Here is a 15,127-nt window from a genome sequence, read left to right as displayed (position 1 = left end):
TCCTCACAGGCTGGACCCAGCCCACAGCAACCACTGCAGCAGTGGGGACCACCATGGCAGCAGTGGAGCAAGTGGTTGTGGGACAGACAGCCACTTGCCAGGGTGGGGTGTGCAAGCAGCCACAGGCCAAGTGGTTGCAGCGTGAGCAGGGCTGTGTTGCACAGCTCTTGCTTGACCCTATTCTGACAAGGGTCATGGCCACCACATCCAGCTGTATGTTTGACACTCCTGGTTTAGCAGATTTGACTTTAGTTGAAGTCAGACTAAGAGTCAGGTAAATTACAGGAGGAATACTTATTTGTATGTTACCGCCATGCCCAATACACTACACACCCTTCGTACAAACAAGATGACATAGTCCCTACCCTGAACAGATCTCGATGCTGTAACAACCTAAGGGGAGCAATGTCCCCCAGCTTGTCAACCTTTTACCTTTTAAAATCAAACAGCCTAAGACACCAAGATCCCTGAGGGGTCCCTAAGGAGCAGTAATTCTGCCAAGTTGGACAACAATGACAAGACTAGCTGCTATAGATTGTAGGGAAACCTGTGGCTTAACTTAAAAGACAGAGACCTATAGGAAACAGGAGCCTACTGTGGTAAAGAGCCATAAAGCCCAAGCAGGGTATAGAAATGGTGCTGGAAAGAACAAGTAAGCCTGATTTTTTTTTGGAGGGCTAAAAGTTTTAAGTTCAACTGTTTGTGTTACCTACCTAGATCCTTTAAAGGGGTGTGTTAATTAAAAGAAAAGAGAAAAAAGAAAACAATTGTAGGCTTTTGGTTACTTGAGAGAAAAGGTAAACTAAGGCAGCAAAACTGGTGTACCAGCTGCCTGGATACACTGCTGCTACCCTTACACAATTGCTTAACTTTATAGTAGTTATTTCCACTGATATCACAGAATCATAGAATTGGAAAAAAGTAGGGCTGACACGGACCTCCAGAGGCCATCTAGTCCAACCCCTTGCCTGAGGCAGGATCATCCCGATCCAAACCATCCTATACAATCCATGATCTAAACTTGATATAAATCTATTGTCAACCGTGACACAACATAGACCTAACACAGTAACCCATCACAGATAAAGCAGGGGCACCATAGCAGCCAATGTCCTGCTTCTATGAAATGTTGTCAATATATGTTCAAGAGATCCTGCTATGCCCCCTGCTGCAGAGGTCACATATATGCTTAAACAAACATAAAACTTAGCAAGATCAAAAAATTACTCTGACATAGAATGCATTATCTCAGTTGTACATACAGTTGTTCTAAAATTACACATCCCCTAGTTTTTTGACAAAATCAAACCTTGGGCATGTTGGACAATGCAATGTGCTGTTTTTCTCTCCTTATCTTGATGGAAAAGTTGGCTTTGAAAGATGGTTCATCAAAGCATGGAAAAGCCATTCGTGCTGAGGTAGGTTCAAAATCTGTAGTAGCAATTATTCTGTAAGGAAAAAAATTCCAGGTTAAATATGCAACCAAGAATAATGTCATTAAATGTTGTGTTGCACACTGTGGGAGGATTAAGCTTGATAGAGTAGTTTTTACAATAATAGATTTCTAATCAGAACTGTTATACTTCTTTATTGGTTAAAACACAGCGCAAATGCCAGTAAAATTATAGATTTTCTTCACTGTTCTGAAATCTTCCATACTTTGTGCCTGCACTGGTACTAGTGCTAAAATAGAATTACCTGATCATGTTTGATCTCATTACCACCAGTTATATATTTACATTCAAGAGAGATTTCTGCTTATCAGATTTGTAATGTCTAAATTAACACAATCTGTTGAGGGAAGTTATGACATAAAAGTAAACAGCATGTCACCCATAAGATAAAGCTAGTTCTGTCATAAAAACCTTGTACCCCCAAAACATTTGTTAAAATAATTCATGCTTTGCTGAAAAGAGATCGACCTTTGCTAAGGGAGTTCTGTAGACAAGGTCTCTGAACCAAGCAGGTCCTGCCCACTACCCAATTAAAAAAGTTAAATCAGATCCTTCTTCTCACCCCTTTTATCTTTGAGAACTGCTTTCAGTAGCTCTTGAATCAGACACTGAGTTTTACTTCCAAATTTCCCCCCTAAGGACAGAATTTTATTTCAGTGTGTGCACCTAAATGGTACTATCCCACCACATATGTGGCTTTTTTGCACCTTGCGCACAATTTGTGCACACCCTGCAGTATGGGTGCTTAAGCATACATGTATATATTGAACATGCACCATGGGCTACACACTGACTGGGCAGGTCTGAGACTATGTACACACATACCTGCATATATGTCCCAGAAAGAAACCCTCTTATGTTTGATTTCCAAGAGCTGAGTGGTTAAGGCACTTGTCCAGGAAGGAAGTAGGGTAACCATATTCGGTCTCAAATTTCAGGACAACCTGAAAAGTGTGTGTGTGTTGGTTTTGGGGAAGTTACCTAAATGCTTCCCTTTCAAAAGTCCTCTGGCACCCTGCAGTACTCTGCTCTGCTCTCCAGCATGCTTAGCTATCTCCAAGCTCTGATCTCAGCTAAGCTCATCAGAGAGTGGAAGGAGTTACACTGCGGGATACTGCAGGGCTACCAACCCCTTATCATAGCTCCTGGCTTAAGAGCACTGCCACCACTGAATTCCCTCTGAAAATGGGAATGCAGTGTGTTCATTTGACCAAACCAATGGGATGCCTGGGAGAGGTGTTTAAAATGGGACTGTCCTGACAAAAATAGGATACATAATCACCCTAGAAGCAGAAGACACAGGCCTGGCTCCCCTCACCCACATCTCTCAGACTTTCCTTGCAGTTAATAAGCCCAATGGATAAAGCTGAAGTGTAGTGGGGAAGTTTCAGGCTAGAATGGGCCTACTGCCTTCCAGAAGGGGCAGATGATTAGAGCACTGTGCTGGGAAGTCAGAAAGAGGCAGGTACAAATTCCATCCGGTGAGGAAGTTGTGCCCAGACCCTGGGTCTCCCACACATAATAGGACAACTGGGCACTTGGGGAAGCACCAACGTGCAGCAACAGAGATGACTTCTGTCAATCATGTAGCTATAGCAGCAGCTGTGATTTTTCCATCCTGTCTGTCCCCCTCCCTCCCCCGCCGTTCAAATCTGCGCTCAGGGCTGCTGCCCCACTTGGCCCTTCTTAGTTATATTACTGCTCTCACTAGCTGGTTAGGTGGTCCAACTACCCACTATTGGAACTAAAACATAGTTCCAGTCCATGCCTCCTCCTCTGGTGTCTATCACCCATTAATCATGTCCAGCTATGAGCTCATGACTTACATGTCCATAATGATAATGCATTCATAGCCACATACTGGCCTGGCCAGTGCATAGCTTCTGCATGTGCTCAATATGTTTATTTATTTATTAGATTTATATCCCACCCTGTCCAAAAGTGGCTCAAGGCAGCTTATAATAAAACCTACAGGTATGAAATGAAAACAGACTCCCCAAATAACACTCTGAAACTTTAGAAAACCCGTCTTAAACCACTCCTGCTTCCTCATCTCACACCCAGGAGATCCTGCCCCAGCCCATCCCAACCATGCTTTCCAACCTTCCTAAACTTTCAGTCACATCCTCAGACTTCTATGTTTACATTGCAGAGGTAACAGAATTGTAAACTGTGCGTAAGGCTGCACACAAATATCACATTTATCCCAGGAGAAACTATTTTATTCCAGGACAAAGTAAAATTATACAGTCATCCATATCCATGGCTCTGAGATCAATCTTAAAATGTTTCCCAGATAAGAGGTAGTAACAGTTTACCCCAGGATATTTCAAAGTATATCTGCACACTTACCCCAAGATTACATCACTGAATCAATAGCAGAAAAGTGGCACTGCATTCAGTGTCTCCCTAAACTCTGATTAGAAGGGTGATGTGTGTACATGCCAATCCCAGGATATTTTTCTTCCAGGACACAGACACAACTTATCCAGGGCTAAGTGCAATGTCTGTTCTTAACCTAAGTGGCCAAAAGGCCACATGTGGTTGGGTAAGTTCCAAAAAGGGTACAAGAATTCTGCCTCCAGGGTTCAGAAATAAAGAAACATTTTAAGGAAAAAAATTTTTTTGAATGATTATGTCCTGTTTTCTAAGTCTTAAAATATAGTGCAGTCATATTTCCAGTTCTCTCTCACAACTATGAACTTTGGCAGCTAACTATTTTTAATGGAACCTGAGATTCCCGCAATCACATCATTCCAGGGGTGATGGCTTTAAATATTACAAGGCTTGTGGAAAAGACATGAACACTGACAACATTGCAATTTTCTCTTTACATATCACAGCCTGAGCCTCACTTCCTTCTTTTTTTCAGAAGGCTATACTGTCCTCAAACTACTAAATTAATCACAAAAGTTTTGACTGATCTTATTTTCCATACACAGACAATGTGATTTAAGTTTCCCCACTCATATTGATGGGAATTTTACTTTCATAAGAAATATTGCCATAATTCTCTAAAGACTTTTGCATGTGCACATATAGTTTTAGCATGGTAACGGTACTGTTTACTGGGGAGTCTTCTGCTTTAAATGAATGGGCACATGACTGTCTGAAGCACTGGAACCTAAGAAATCAAAGTATTTATTGTATTATGTGTCAGTCATACATCATTATCATTATATAAACACACCTACTATTATGTATTGCATTTAATAAGCAAGATGCTCTGAAATTTCAGGCCATGTACTCTGAACTGATGCTGCAAAGTAGAATTGAACAATTGTGAGTGATTTTTCATGGACATTCTGAGGAGTCTAAATAGTATTTCACTTTAGGCAACATCCATTTGAACCAAGCATTTATTATATAAATTGTTTTGGAAAGTTCACTTGTGACCAGCAATGCAGATTCATTTAATCACAAGCATCATTTGTTTCATGGCGAAATAATTCATTTCAAGCCAAAAGCAAAAGTCCAAAGGAACCTAGTGAACAATCCATCAGCTACAGTTTGTTCACAAAAAAATTAAGAATAGCAAACAATTATATTAAAGCAAGGGCACTTTATGAACAAGAAGAAAAGGCTAAATTCAAACAATAATTTATTCCTTCTTAGTTCTTACTGAGACCTACTGCTAACTGAATAACATTATGGGCTGTGTAATTATTTATTGCTATTATTTTAAGTTGATAAGCGTTGACAACTTTGTGCTGTACAAGACACAAAGATAAAGACATTCTCCACTTCAGACAGCTTGCAAACTGAATGGTGCATATATCACTGTTAATGTTATTTGTACATTTTCCTGAGCTTTTATCTGTATAAAAATAAAATGCTTAGCCACTGTACAGCTCCCTAGACTTAATTTGGAATTTTGTATCTTATTTAAGAGGGGAATGCATTTGCAGGACCATGCTGGGACTTTCTATGTCTGATTCCCCTCTCACATAAAGAAGAAAGTGCCTTGAAGTCCATGATGTCCATTAGTGTAAAATCAACATGAGAAAAGAAATAACATTATGGAAATTTTATGGGGTACAAGTCCTTAGGTCAGGGTTGAGGCCTAGCTGGATCTTTTGACCAATTTCAGAGTGCTGCTGGGAGTCATGTTCTGTTCTGCCTAGTTAGAAGCACAATAGTTACATCACAAATGACTGTAAGCTGGGGAGTAAGGATTGTTCTCTGTGACCAACAGGAAATCCTCTGCCTGAATAGGAAGCATAATGGACAGTATAATAGCTGCAGAGCTTTTATGTTATGAAGTCTTATAGCACAGAGGTACCCATACACTTTTAAATATACTTTTACCTTGTTTCTCCACCATGAGTTTTGTACGAACTCTTGTAAAACCCATCAAAGCCATCCGCCAACTTTCCATGAAACTCAATTGTAACCAGGTAGACTTGGCCAACAACTAATTCTTCAGGAGACTGTAGGGCAATTTGTTCATGTGCAGGATGTTCTAAAACTTGAAGTTTCTTTCCTGGTGTACTGGACCACATGTCATCTTTGGACAGAAGAACAGAGCTGGTAATTTCAAGGTCTTTGCTGTGCAAGATGATAAAGCTAGTGTTTGTTCTGACAAAAATCTCTATTGTCTCCTGCCCAGTAAAATGGAAAGTAGAAAGATCAGGGTGAATACAGAGGTCATAGTGGAGTGGAACAATCACACGAGGAAGCTTCAGACTGTTCCAAGGAAATGGCTTCTTATCGGTAGGAAAAGTCTCATTTTCTTTGTTTGTTTCATTTGTACGTGCATAAAATCCCAGCGAATAAATATATAATATCTGCAGTAATATTAGCAATGAATATCTTCTGCAGAGACAAGCCATTGTAAAGACATAGAAAAATCTATTGTCTCTCTCTCAAAAAAAGATAAACATGGTGTTTTCTTCTGGCTAGAAACTTCCACATTCTAAAAACATTATTTGCTTTGAATGCTTCATGGCAATAATGAAGTCTTCTGATAAATGAATGCTCATCTGGAGGAAAATAAAACAGAGAACTTTAAGAAAAGCTGAGGCACTTCTTGTTATACCTCTCATTAATTGTTACAAAATTTCCTGCATATAAATACAAAAAGGTAGCTCTGTTTATGTTTATCCAAATGTTCAAAAATGACAAGAGATGCTTGAAACTTCAGATTTCTCTAGCAGACACTTGAAAAATGTGATAAGGCCCAATTCTTGCATAGATTGTTGCATGTACTTGATGTTAGACATGTGCTTAGAGATGTTGCTGAATTAGGTCTTGCTGAACTAAATTACTGCAACGTATCAAAATCAACATAATAGTCACACTATATAATCATATTAAATAATGATACAGCATGAAATATAAAATAAATTCTCTACTTTCTTCTGACAAGTACTTCATTAGCAACTGTCCTAAAAATGTTAAGGTCAACAGACCTGGAAGAAAAATTTTTCTTATAAGATGACGCTGTTTGTAGGAAACGAGAGGAAGACTTACAACTCCCATGCTTATTTTGTGTTCTAGAAAAACACAAGACTCATGAAATAAGGTACTCACCATAATCTGCAGGTCTTTATTAGTTATATAAATTTAGCAGTGATATTCCAGACAGCTTGTCCAGAATGCCTCAGCTAAAATGGCCTTTATCACCTGCCAATGAGATTACATCAGTCCCCTTACTGAATCCCTCTCTTGCTCACGATATCAAGTTCAAACTCGTATGGGGTACAAGAGTGAGAATACAGCCAATTTTCTCAGATAAGGTTCTCTACTCACTGAATCCAGGTATAAGAGCTTAGCTTAACAGTTAGAAAGTCTGTAAAAAACAATATTATTCCATCTTAAAGAAGAGTGTAAAAATATAGTTCATGATCTATCTCGTCTCTCACATTTTGCTCAGTACAATCTGCATATTCATTTAATTTAATTTGAATATTTTTCTATTAAGCCTTGAAAATGGAATATTTTATGTGCTGATACTTCACTCACCACACTGTTTAAAAGATGGCCTACAACAACTGTAAAGAAAGGAACTGAGAGCAAAAAAAAGTGCGAGAGTTTCAAGTACCAAATGTCTCCCCAGGCCTCCCTCCTTCAACTCCCTCCCAAGCCTTGCTTCTTCAACTCAGCTTCTCCCCCCTTCCCCCCTTATTTCTACAATTGAGCTGTCTTACATGACTTCTTTAGGCATGTTCTTGTTTGATGACGATGCTTTCCTTGAAAAAAATAAAAGTAATTTCGTTTTTTAAAAGCAAATGCATGAAAGCTGCTGTACTTCACAGCCTGTATGTCACAACCTCTGCAGCCTTGTATTACACTGTTAGTTTCACTTTTGTTTTCCCTTAAAGGGGATTTCCAAGGTTTGTTCAAGGAGTACAGCCAATAAATAATCATTTATCAAGTTAAATCAAAACAAGCTCTGTATTCCTAATGTCCCTACCCTGTGTGGTTCATAGCACAGAATCCTTCACAATGATCAATACTGCCACAATAATTTGAATGGCACAGAAACTTTATATTATTAGGGTAAGTCAACAGTGACAGCAGCTAAGGTGACAGCAGCTATAGATCACAGGCTTACTATTGGAAAAAAAAATCTAAACCAGTTTTCAGTAATAACTGATTTCACTAATTAATTTCCAGGGAGTTTTCCGGCATTGGTGGAAAACAAATCCAGTAACAGAAAGCATTTGGTTTGAGAAACTGGTTCTGACGTGTCCTGCACAAGTATTTTTCTTTTTGTCTATTAACAAACGTTATTATCTTCAGGAGCTTTTATTTCAAGAATTATGCACCTCATCATATTGACTTGAAAATAAAGAACCTCTTTCCAACTAATTCTGCAACCAAAAATTTACTCCTATGTAATTGATAGACCAGCAGCTACAAGGCAAATGAAACACATCAGACCAAATTTCTTTCTTCTTTATTTATTGAATGACAACCATGTGCTTAACTTTATAGAAAGAAAATGTATTGCCTTAAAGATTAACAGTCTTAATGCAGACTCCTGTCAGTTACTGAATGCTACAAAATAATTGAAAAGAAAAATACTATTTTTCAGCAAACACTTTGTGCTCAGTACCTGCACTTCTGCACAGCTCACAGAGAAATGCACAGTACTTGGTGTGTAAGCAAAGCTTTATGGCTGCATTGTACTGGGTGTTTTAAGTAAGGGAAAATGTGAGAGATCTGGCATGAGATAAGACGTGACCCATGTGTAATGGTGTAAGTCAACTGTACAGAATATACAAATGATTTGCATAGTGGGATTTTTTTTCAGTTATCCTGCTGTCAGCCAGGAGTAGTGGCTCTGTGAGCATGTGTGAGAGCTGCACATAGAATTAAGTGATAATAGGGACAGACAGGAGAAATGCTGACCTGCAGTAGATCTGCTGTAAATTATTAATATGAATACATACAGCTTTGGATGTACTAGTCAGGCTGGCAAATCCATATCTACAAGTTGTCAGCACAAGAGTTGTTTTTGATGGGAATTTTGCCTTAATATGTGATACAAGCTTAAGCCCCTTAGCCACATAAAAACAGAAGCCTCTGTAAAGAATAATTCTCTGTTCTTACCTTGTCCCACTGGGGCTAAAATTGAATTGATTCAGTTTTCATAGTTTAGCCTAAGCTGTGTAGATTGAACTGATAAGCAAATGAATAGACATTCATTTTGATTCTAGAAATGCATCCACATGTGGCTAAGGCCAGAAGCTGGGAGGTGCTAGAGCATGCTTCCCTATTTCAGGGGTTGTCAACCAGGGTATGCATACCACTAGGGGTACTTAGAAAGGCACAGGAGGTATGCACAGGTGGGAGGAGACAAAGCATGCCCCAGGGTGCAGAGGTGGCCTCTTCCCTGGCACTTTCCCATACTTTGCTTCTTACCCAAGAGAGGGGTGTGCTGGGTGGCACTGGCCCTGCACAGCACACCGCAGTGCCTCTCTGACCCCTCCTCAGCTTGGCCTTTCTACCCGCTCCTAGGAGCAGGGCCGAGGGGCCAAGGGCAGAGACTCCCCTCTGTGGGCCGCACACACACTGCCTGGCTGGCTGGGAGGGCAGGGAGGAAAGTCTTGCACATGGTGGCAGCCACTAACACCCACAGCCCTGTGCCCCCACTGCCACCGCTCCCCGCACCGCTTTCCCACAGCTGGTCACTTGTGTGGCTTCACACTGCTGACGGGCAGTGTGAGGTAGTGGGTGGTGGTGCCATGGGGTTTCCTTGAATGGGAAGGTGGGGGGCAGGTGCTGGCCCACGGGTGGTTCTGCCTAGGGCCGGGCTCATGTGGGAGGGGGCAGCTCCCTCCTCCCCAGCCTGTTGCCCCCCTGGTAGGCCCTTTGCTGAGGGGCAGTTGAGCTCGGGCCTGGCAGCTGCTGGGAAGGATCAATGGTGGCTAGGGCAAGCAAAGGAGCTGCAGGGAGTAAAAAAAAAAGCAGCAGGACCTGAAAGCTGCAAGGGCCAGGGTCTGAGATGAGGTGGCATTGGGGTGCTCTCCCATGACGTGTCACTGCGTTTTGAAGCAAGGGACAGGGGTGTTGTGGTCATCCACTACCCCCTGTGAGATCTGTGGTGCTGCCCCAGGTTTCATAGTGACAGGCCCAATCCCCTTGCAGCAGCTAGTTGTTTGTCTATAAATCAAAAACAACATGAACAGACGGGTGCAAGAGACCTCTGTCAGAACCGGCCATTACTGTTTACAGCCATCTAAACTGGGGTTGGCATTGTGACCGGCGTCTGGCCCATGCAGCTGTTGGATCAGCCTGGAGCCAGGAGGCTTTGGCAGCATGAGCCTCACCTGTGCTTTGCTGCGGCTGCATCCTATCACTGACCTCTCTCAGACCAAGCCAGGTCATTCCAGGCCACCACTGGAAAGGTGTGACCCCCGCCCTCCTGTGTCCAGACACTGCCACCAGAAGGGGTACACTGCTAAAAAAAAAAAAAAAAAAAGTTGAAAACACCTGCCCTATTTGTCTAAAGCAGATAGCTTTGGCCAAGCCTAGCCTGCACACCCTACGAGGGGGGAGTTTGCAGGGGAGGTGCAAAGCATCCTGGGATGCTGGGAGACTGCGATTTCACTTGAATCTGGAGGGGATCTGGGACAGAAGTTCAATAAACTGATTTAACTTAAATCGGTTAAGTCTGATACTATATTCATCCAGGTTTTTCTTAGGATGCAGACAGAAGTGACAGTTTTCACCCAATCTGGCCACAGAAAGCAGTCTATGGCCATGATTAAATACAAGTTCATGGCTAATAATTCCTCTGTGACCACATATGCCACTTCAGGACAGGATCTCTATTGCCCATGGCTGAGCAGTTTGGGATGATTATGGAGTGGTGAAAGTCACACACACAAATCTTAGGTCTTCAAGACACTCAAGTCTTAGATTTCCTTGAGTTCGTTAGGTGGATAGGCATCTGAGGAACAAATCCTTGCATGCCTCTCAGGTGCCAGAGTTTGCCAAGGATAGCCAAATGCTCCTCAACCAGAAACAAGAGACCAGAGGCCTCATACCCTGTGCCAAAACTTGGAGGTGGAGAAGCAGGCAGGGGTTCCTGCACTTGACCCCTGTAAGAGCATTCATTGGCTGTATGCCCCACTCTCTCAAGGGACAAATTTTTAACCTTACTGACCCCCTACTTATGAAACAATAGACTGGTCTCTAAAGAAAAACCACCATCAAGGATTTTTTTCAGGCAACACACAATTTATTTGCTGTAGCAATTTTAAAAGGTAGAAACATCCTTATTACCATTTTTTTCAATGAAACTGAGCTGGTTTATTCTATTGTGTACCTCATGCAGCATGTACCTTATGCAGCACGTTGCCTTTGATACAATGATACGTTATTCTGTGATTTTCAGATTACCAAAGACAAATCATAGGCAAAGATGCTTTTTATTTACCAAACAGACAAAATTTCTAATGCAGTAGAGTAAGTAGGGCAAACTGTGGTAGGCCCAGGTTCAGTGCAGCAGTAAAGAATTTCATAGAAGTTACATAGGCAGACAAGGTTCTTTGGGTAACTCTGATACCTTTTATTAGACCAACTCAAATAGTTGGAAAAATTCTTCTTCTTATTTTTAACTTATTTTAAACTATTTGAGTTGGTCTAATAGAAGATATCAGATTTACCCAAAGAACCCTGTCTGCCTAAGTCCTTAGACCAACACAGCTACAACCTACACCCCTGCAACACTGAAGTTACACACACCATCCACCCTTAATTTCAAAGTTAATTTAACAAATTTAATTAAAAGCCTCTGCAGACGCTCACAAAACATTTCAAGTCTGTAGCTAAATTTCTTCAACTATCTTAATTACCTGAACAGCCAAAACAGAATCACATATATACACAAAACCAACATAAATGGGGTATACCAAATGACATAAAAATGCCATGGTGTCCAGAAAGTGTTCATTAAATGAAACACATAATTAAACAATCGTGGTAATCAGTAAAAAATTATAGGCATTTACATTTTTTTCTGCACTTAGTAATAACACAATCTTTTATCTGCCTCCATGCAGCTTTACTGAAGATTTTCTAATATCCATTTCCTTAAAATATCTAAGTTTCTCTCCAGCCATTTTATATTTTTCTCAATGTTCTCCAGTGCAATCTGGGGTGCTCTCAGCTGTGATATTTCTTCCTGTTTTGATGCAAAAAAAAACTTCACCTATTAAACAAATGAAATACAAGCAAAAAGTTAAGATTGCTAAGAAAAGCTTGACAAATAGTAACAGTCTTTAAAGGTTTGGCCTGGAAATAAAGCTTATGCTTACTATTGTGACTTATGTAGATGAAATAACTGACATCTTAAGGACTGAATCAGGACCTTCACAGCTAAAACAGCCTCCTCTATCATGGCCTGGACTAACAAAGTTTCTTAATTTTTTATAGTAAGCTTGTATCTTCTAAAGAACAGGTATAGATGTGAACCTGTCACAGAGACAAATTTGTGGATTACATGCCCAATGCTACCAGGAAACTATTAATGAAAATATCTGAGTGAAGATGCATCTAGACTAGTAAGAGGTCCAGCATGATGCAAAATTGAGTGTGCTGCAGGCCATACAATAAGATCTGCCTATTTTGTATTTACTTGAGAGACAACTTAATATTAAAGGAGAAGGCATACTCCAGGGATTTAGCAGACGAGAAGAGGATAGAGTAAGTAAGTGTGGAAGGAATCTGAGGGGAAGAGACTGAGGGAGAGGATTGGAGTGAAGTGGTCAATCAGAAGAGGGCAGGCAAAAAGTTCAGCTGAACTGTAAAAAGCTCGCAGACTGTCTGACAGCTCTGTCTTTAGTTGCTTCTGCTCTTTATCCTATCAGGTGGAGTTTCTCTATAGGTTTCCTCCCAAAGCCATGGGGCAAAAGAGAGCATGTCACCTAAGTTTTAGGCCCAAATCCTCAAAGATATGTAGGTACCTACTGAGTACTGATTTTGATGGATACGAGGCACCTATATATCTTTGAAGATTTGGGCTCCAATGCCTAGTTCAGTGTTGGAAATAAACCAAAGGCTGAGCCTCAGTACAGAATAAAGACAGCCATGAGCAGAGAGACAGTTAGCCATGTTAATCTGAAGGCAGGCAGAAGGCAAGGTAGTGATGCACCTTATAGACTAACTTGGTCTGTGGGTCAGATCTGGTACCTCTCCCCTGCTGCAAGTTTTTGGACCCATGGGGAGAGCCTAGCCCTGCATGCTGGGTTGGGTGCCTGAACTGAGCACACAGGGCTCGGCAGGATCAGCGGTGAGCCCCCGGGCCCTATCTTGGTATGCAGAGGCAATATCAGACCCTCAGGGCCCAATCCTATTGAGGAAGCTGGGAGGGGGCAGTGCCAGGCCTCCAGGGACCAATCCTGGCATGCAAGGGTGGGAGGAATGGCACCAGGCCCCCAAGGCCCAGAGTGGGAAAAGGCTGAGCACCACTGCATAAGCATTAATGAGGAAAAGCTGACTTCATCAGATGCTATGAAAAGACGTGTACAAAAAGAGCCATGTTACACTTTGACTACCTCACATAATGGCATCGTCAATGTCTCAGATTGTTCTCATTAACATCTCCCTTTGCCTAGCGCTGGCAGATGAATTCTAAAACAGAACTACCTGCAAAATGTTACAAACTATTCCTTAAGTGCCTCAACCTGCAGTTGGCAGATAAGATTCTTTGGGTAAATCTGATATCCTTTATTAGACCAACTATATTTTCTCAACCTGCAGTTCACACTGACTTGATAAACAAAGCCTAACTCTTGGAGATTGCTTTATAGGAGTCTGTATAAGGGCAAGTTCTGGCCTGAAATACAATTTAATATGGTTGAACATTAATATTTATACAATGCCCACAATAGATACTGGAAGCAAGTAGGTGGACATAAAAATCAAACAACTCTGAGCAACAGATATGAACACTATAATTTAAAAGCTAGTTTTCAAAGGCAAAACTTTCATTATAAGCTTGCCAGTCCACTCTGGAATTCATTCAATAGTTGAACACATAGTCCTCTCTTCCTATGGGTACTTATAATAGTTTTAGTTTAATTTTGTAGGAAGAGCTAAGTCCAGACATACTTTGGGTCTCCATCACAAAGACACTTTCATGAGATTTTAAACTTAACAGAGCATGCTAATACATGCAATAAAGGCTCCCAAATGTGCAAGTTCAGAGACACTAATAGTAATTTATGCAGCAAGAATGTAAATAACCCACATTGTCTTTAAGCTTCAGACTAACCTCTTCCAATTCTTGTTTTGAAGAAAAGTGTGATGTTGCTCCAAGTATAATTGTTCTCATTGAAAAAGATCCAAGGGAAAACCTGAAGGAATAAAAGAGGGAATTACAGACCATATCAATTTATGTCCATGTAAACTTAAATAGCAACAGAGGTTAGTATTAGTTCAAGCTGGTAGCATATGAATACTTCTTTGAATTGCCACATGAAAAAAATTTTTTTTTCAATTTATTTTCTTGATCTCGCAAGCTGGACTATCAAGGGCTGAAACAGTTGTGATGGTTAGTGTCTTCAGGCAGGGTATACCTGTTATTCTCTATTTTGCAGTAAAAGTTTCATTAGAAATACCTGCACTTCTGCTGCTAAGTGCCTTCCATGGGCATAGGCAAATATAATAATTCTATTGATGTAATGATCTTCAAGGATGCTGATATAAGCTGTTTCAATGCAACTGTTACATCTGCATACTACAAGTATAACAGAACTGTTATAACTTTAACCGTGCTTTGTTTAGAGTCAAAATTAAGCAATTTAGGTAACTTTTATAGGGTGCTACAAGATCATGAAGACTAACAGCAGGGACCAAACCAGGAAAGCCAAGGCTGCAACTGAACTCCAACTAGCTTCAGGCATCAAGGACAACAAAAAGTCCTTTTTCAGATATGTGGCAACTGACAACTGACGCCCAGGAAAAAGCCAACCTATTAAATAGGTACTTTGCGTCAGTCTTTCATCAGTCACACGGGATGCCCAAGCCTGCTATGGGACAGGGAAATCTGGGTGAGGGGGATCCCCTGCCCTCCATAAATGCTGACCTCGTGAAGGAACACCTTGAGAAGCTGGATACTGGATACCTTCAAGTCAGCCGGCTCTGACAATCTGCACCCCAGGGTACTCAAGGAGCTGGCGAGCATCATAGCCCAGCCCCTGGCATGGATCTTTGAAAAC

General features: G+C 41.1%; 2 protein-coding genes across 2 annotated transcripts in view; both read right to left on the bottom strand.

Annotated features, from left to right (window-relative positions):
* Window positions 1–7,726, bottom strand: part of LOC109308131 (endoplasmic reticulum aminopeptidase 2-like) — a 35,550-nt gene extending 27,824 nt beyond the window's left edge. The window contains exons 1-3 of the mRNA XM_019532407.1: window positions 7,604–7,726; window positions 5,763–6,436; window positions 1,310–1,448 (exon numbers count right to left, since the gene is read on the bottom strand). Coding sequence (XP_019387952.1) covers window positions 1,310–1,448; window positions 5,763–6,286 — 663 coding nt within the window. The 5' untranslated portion in view covers window positions 6,287–6,436; window positions 7,604–7,726. The remainder of the gene's footprint in view (window positions 1–1,309; window positions 1,449–5,762; window positions 6,437–7,603) is intronic.
* A 3,835-nt stretch (window positions 7,727–11,561) lies between these two features.
* LOC109308130 (endoplasmic reticulum aminopeptidase 2-like) overlaps window positions 11,562–15,127 on the bottom strand; it is a 37,375-nt gene continuing 33,809 nt past the window's right edge. Inside the window, 2 exon segments of the mRNA XM_019532406.1 lie at window positions 11,562–12,117; window positions 14,182–14,263. Of these exon segments, the coding sequence (XP_019387951.1) occupies window positions 11,971–12,117; window positions 14,182–14,263 (229 nt within the window). The 3' untranslated portion in view covers window positions 11,562–11,970.

This window comes from Crocodylus porosus, unplaced genomic scaffold (assembly GCF_001723895.1).
Source record: "Crocodylus porosus isolate Cpor-Errol unplaced genomic scaffold, CroPor_comp1, whole genome shotgun sequence".
Lineage (NCBI taxonomy): Eukaryota > Metazoa > Chordata > Crocodylia > Crocodylidae > Crocodylus > Crocodylus porosus.
This window is presented reverse-complemented; position numbering and strand designations above follow the sequence as displayed.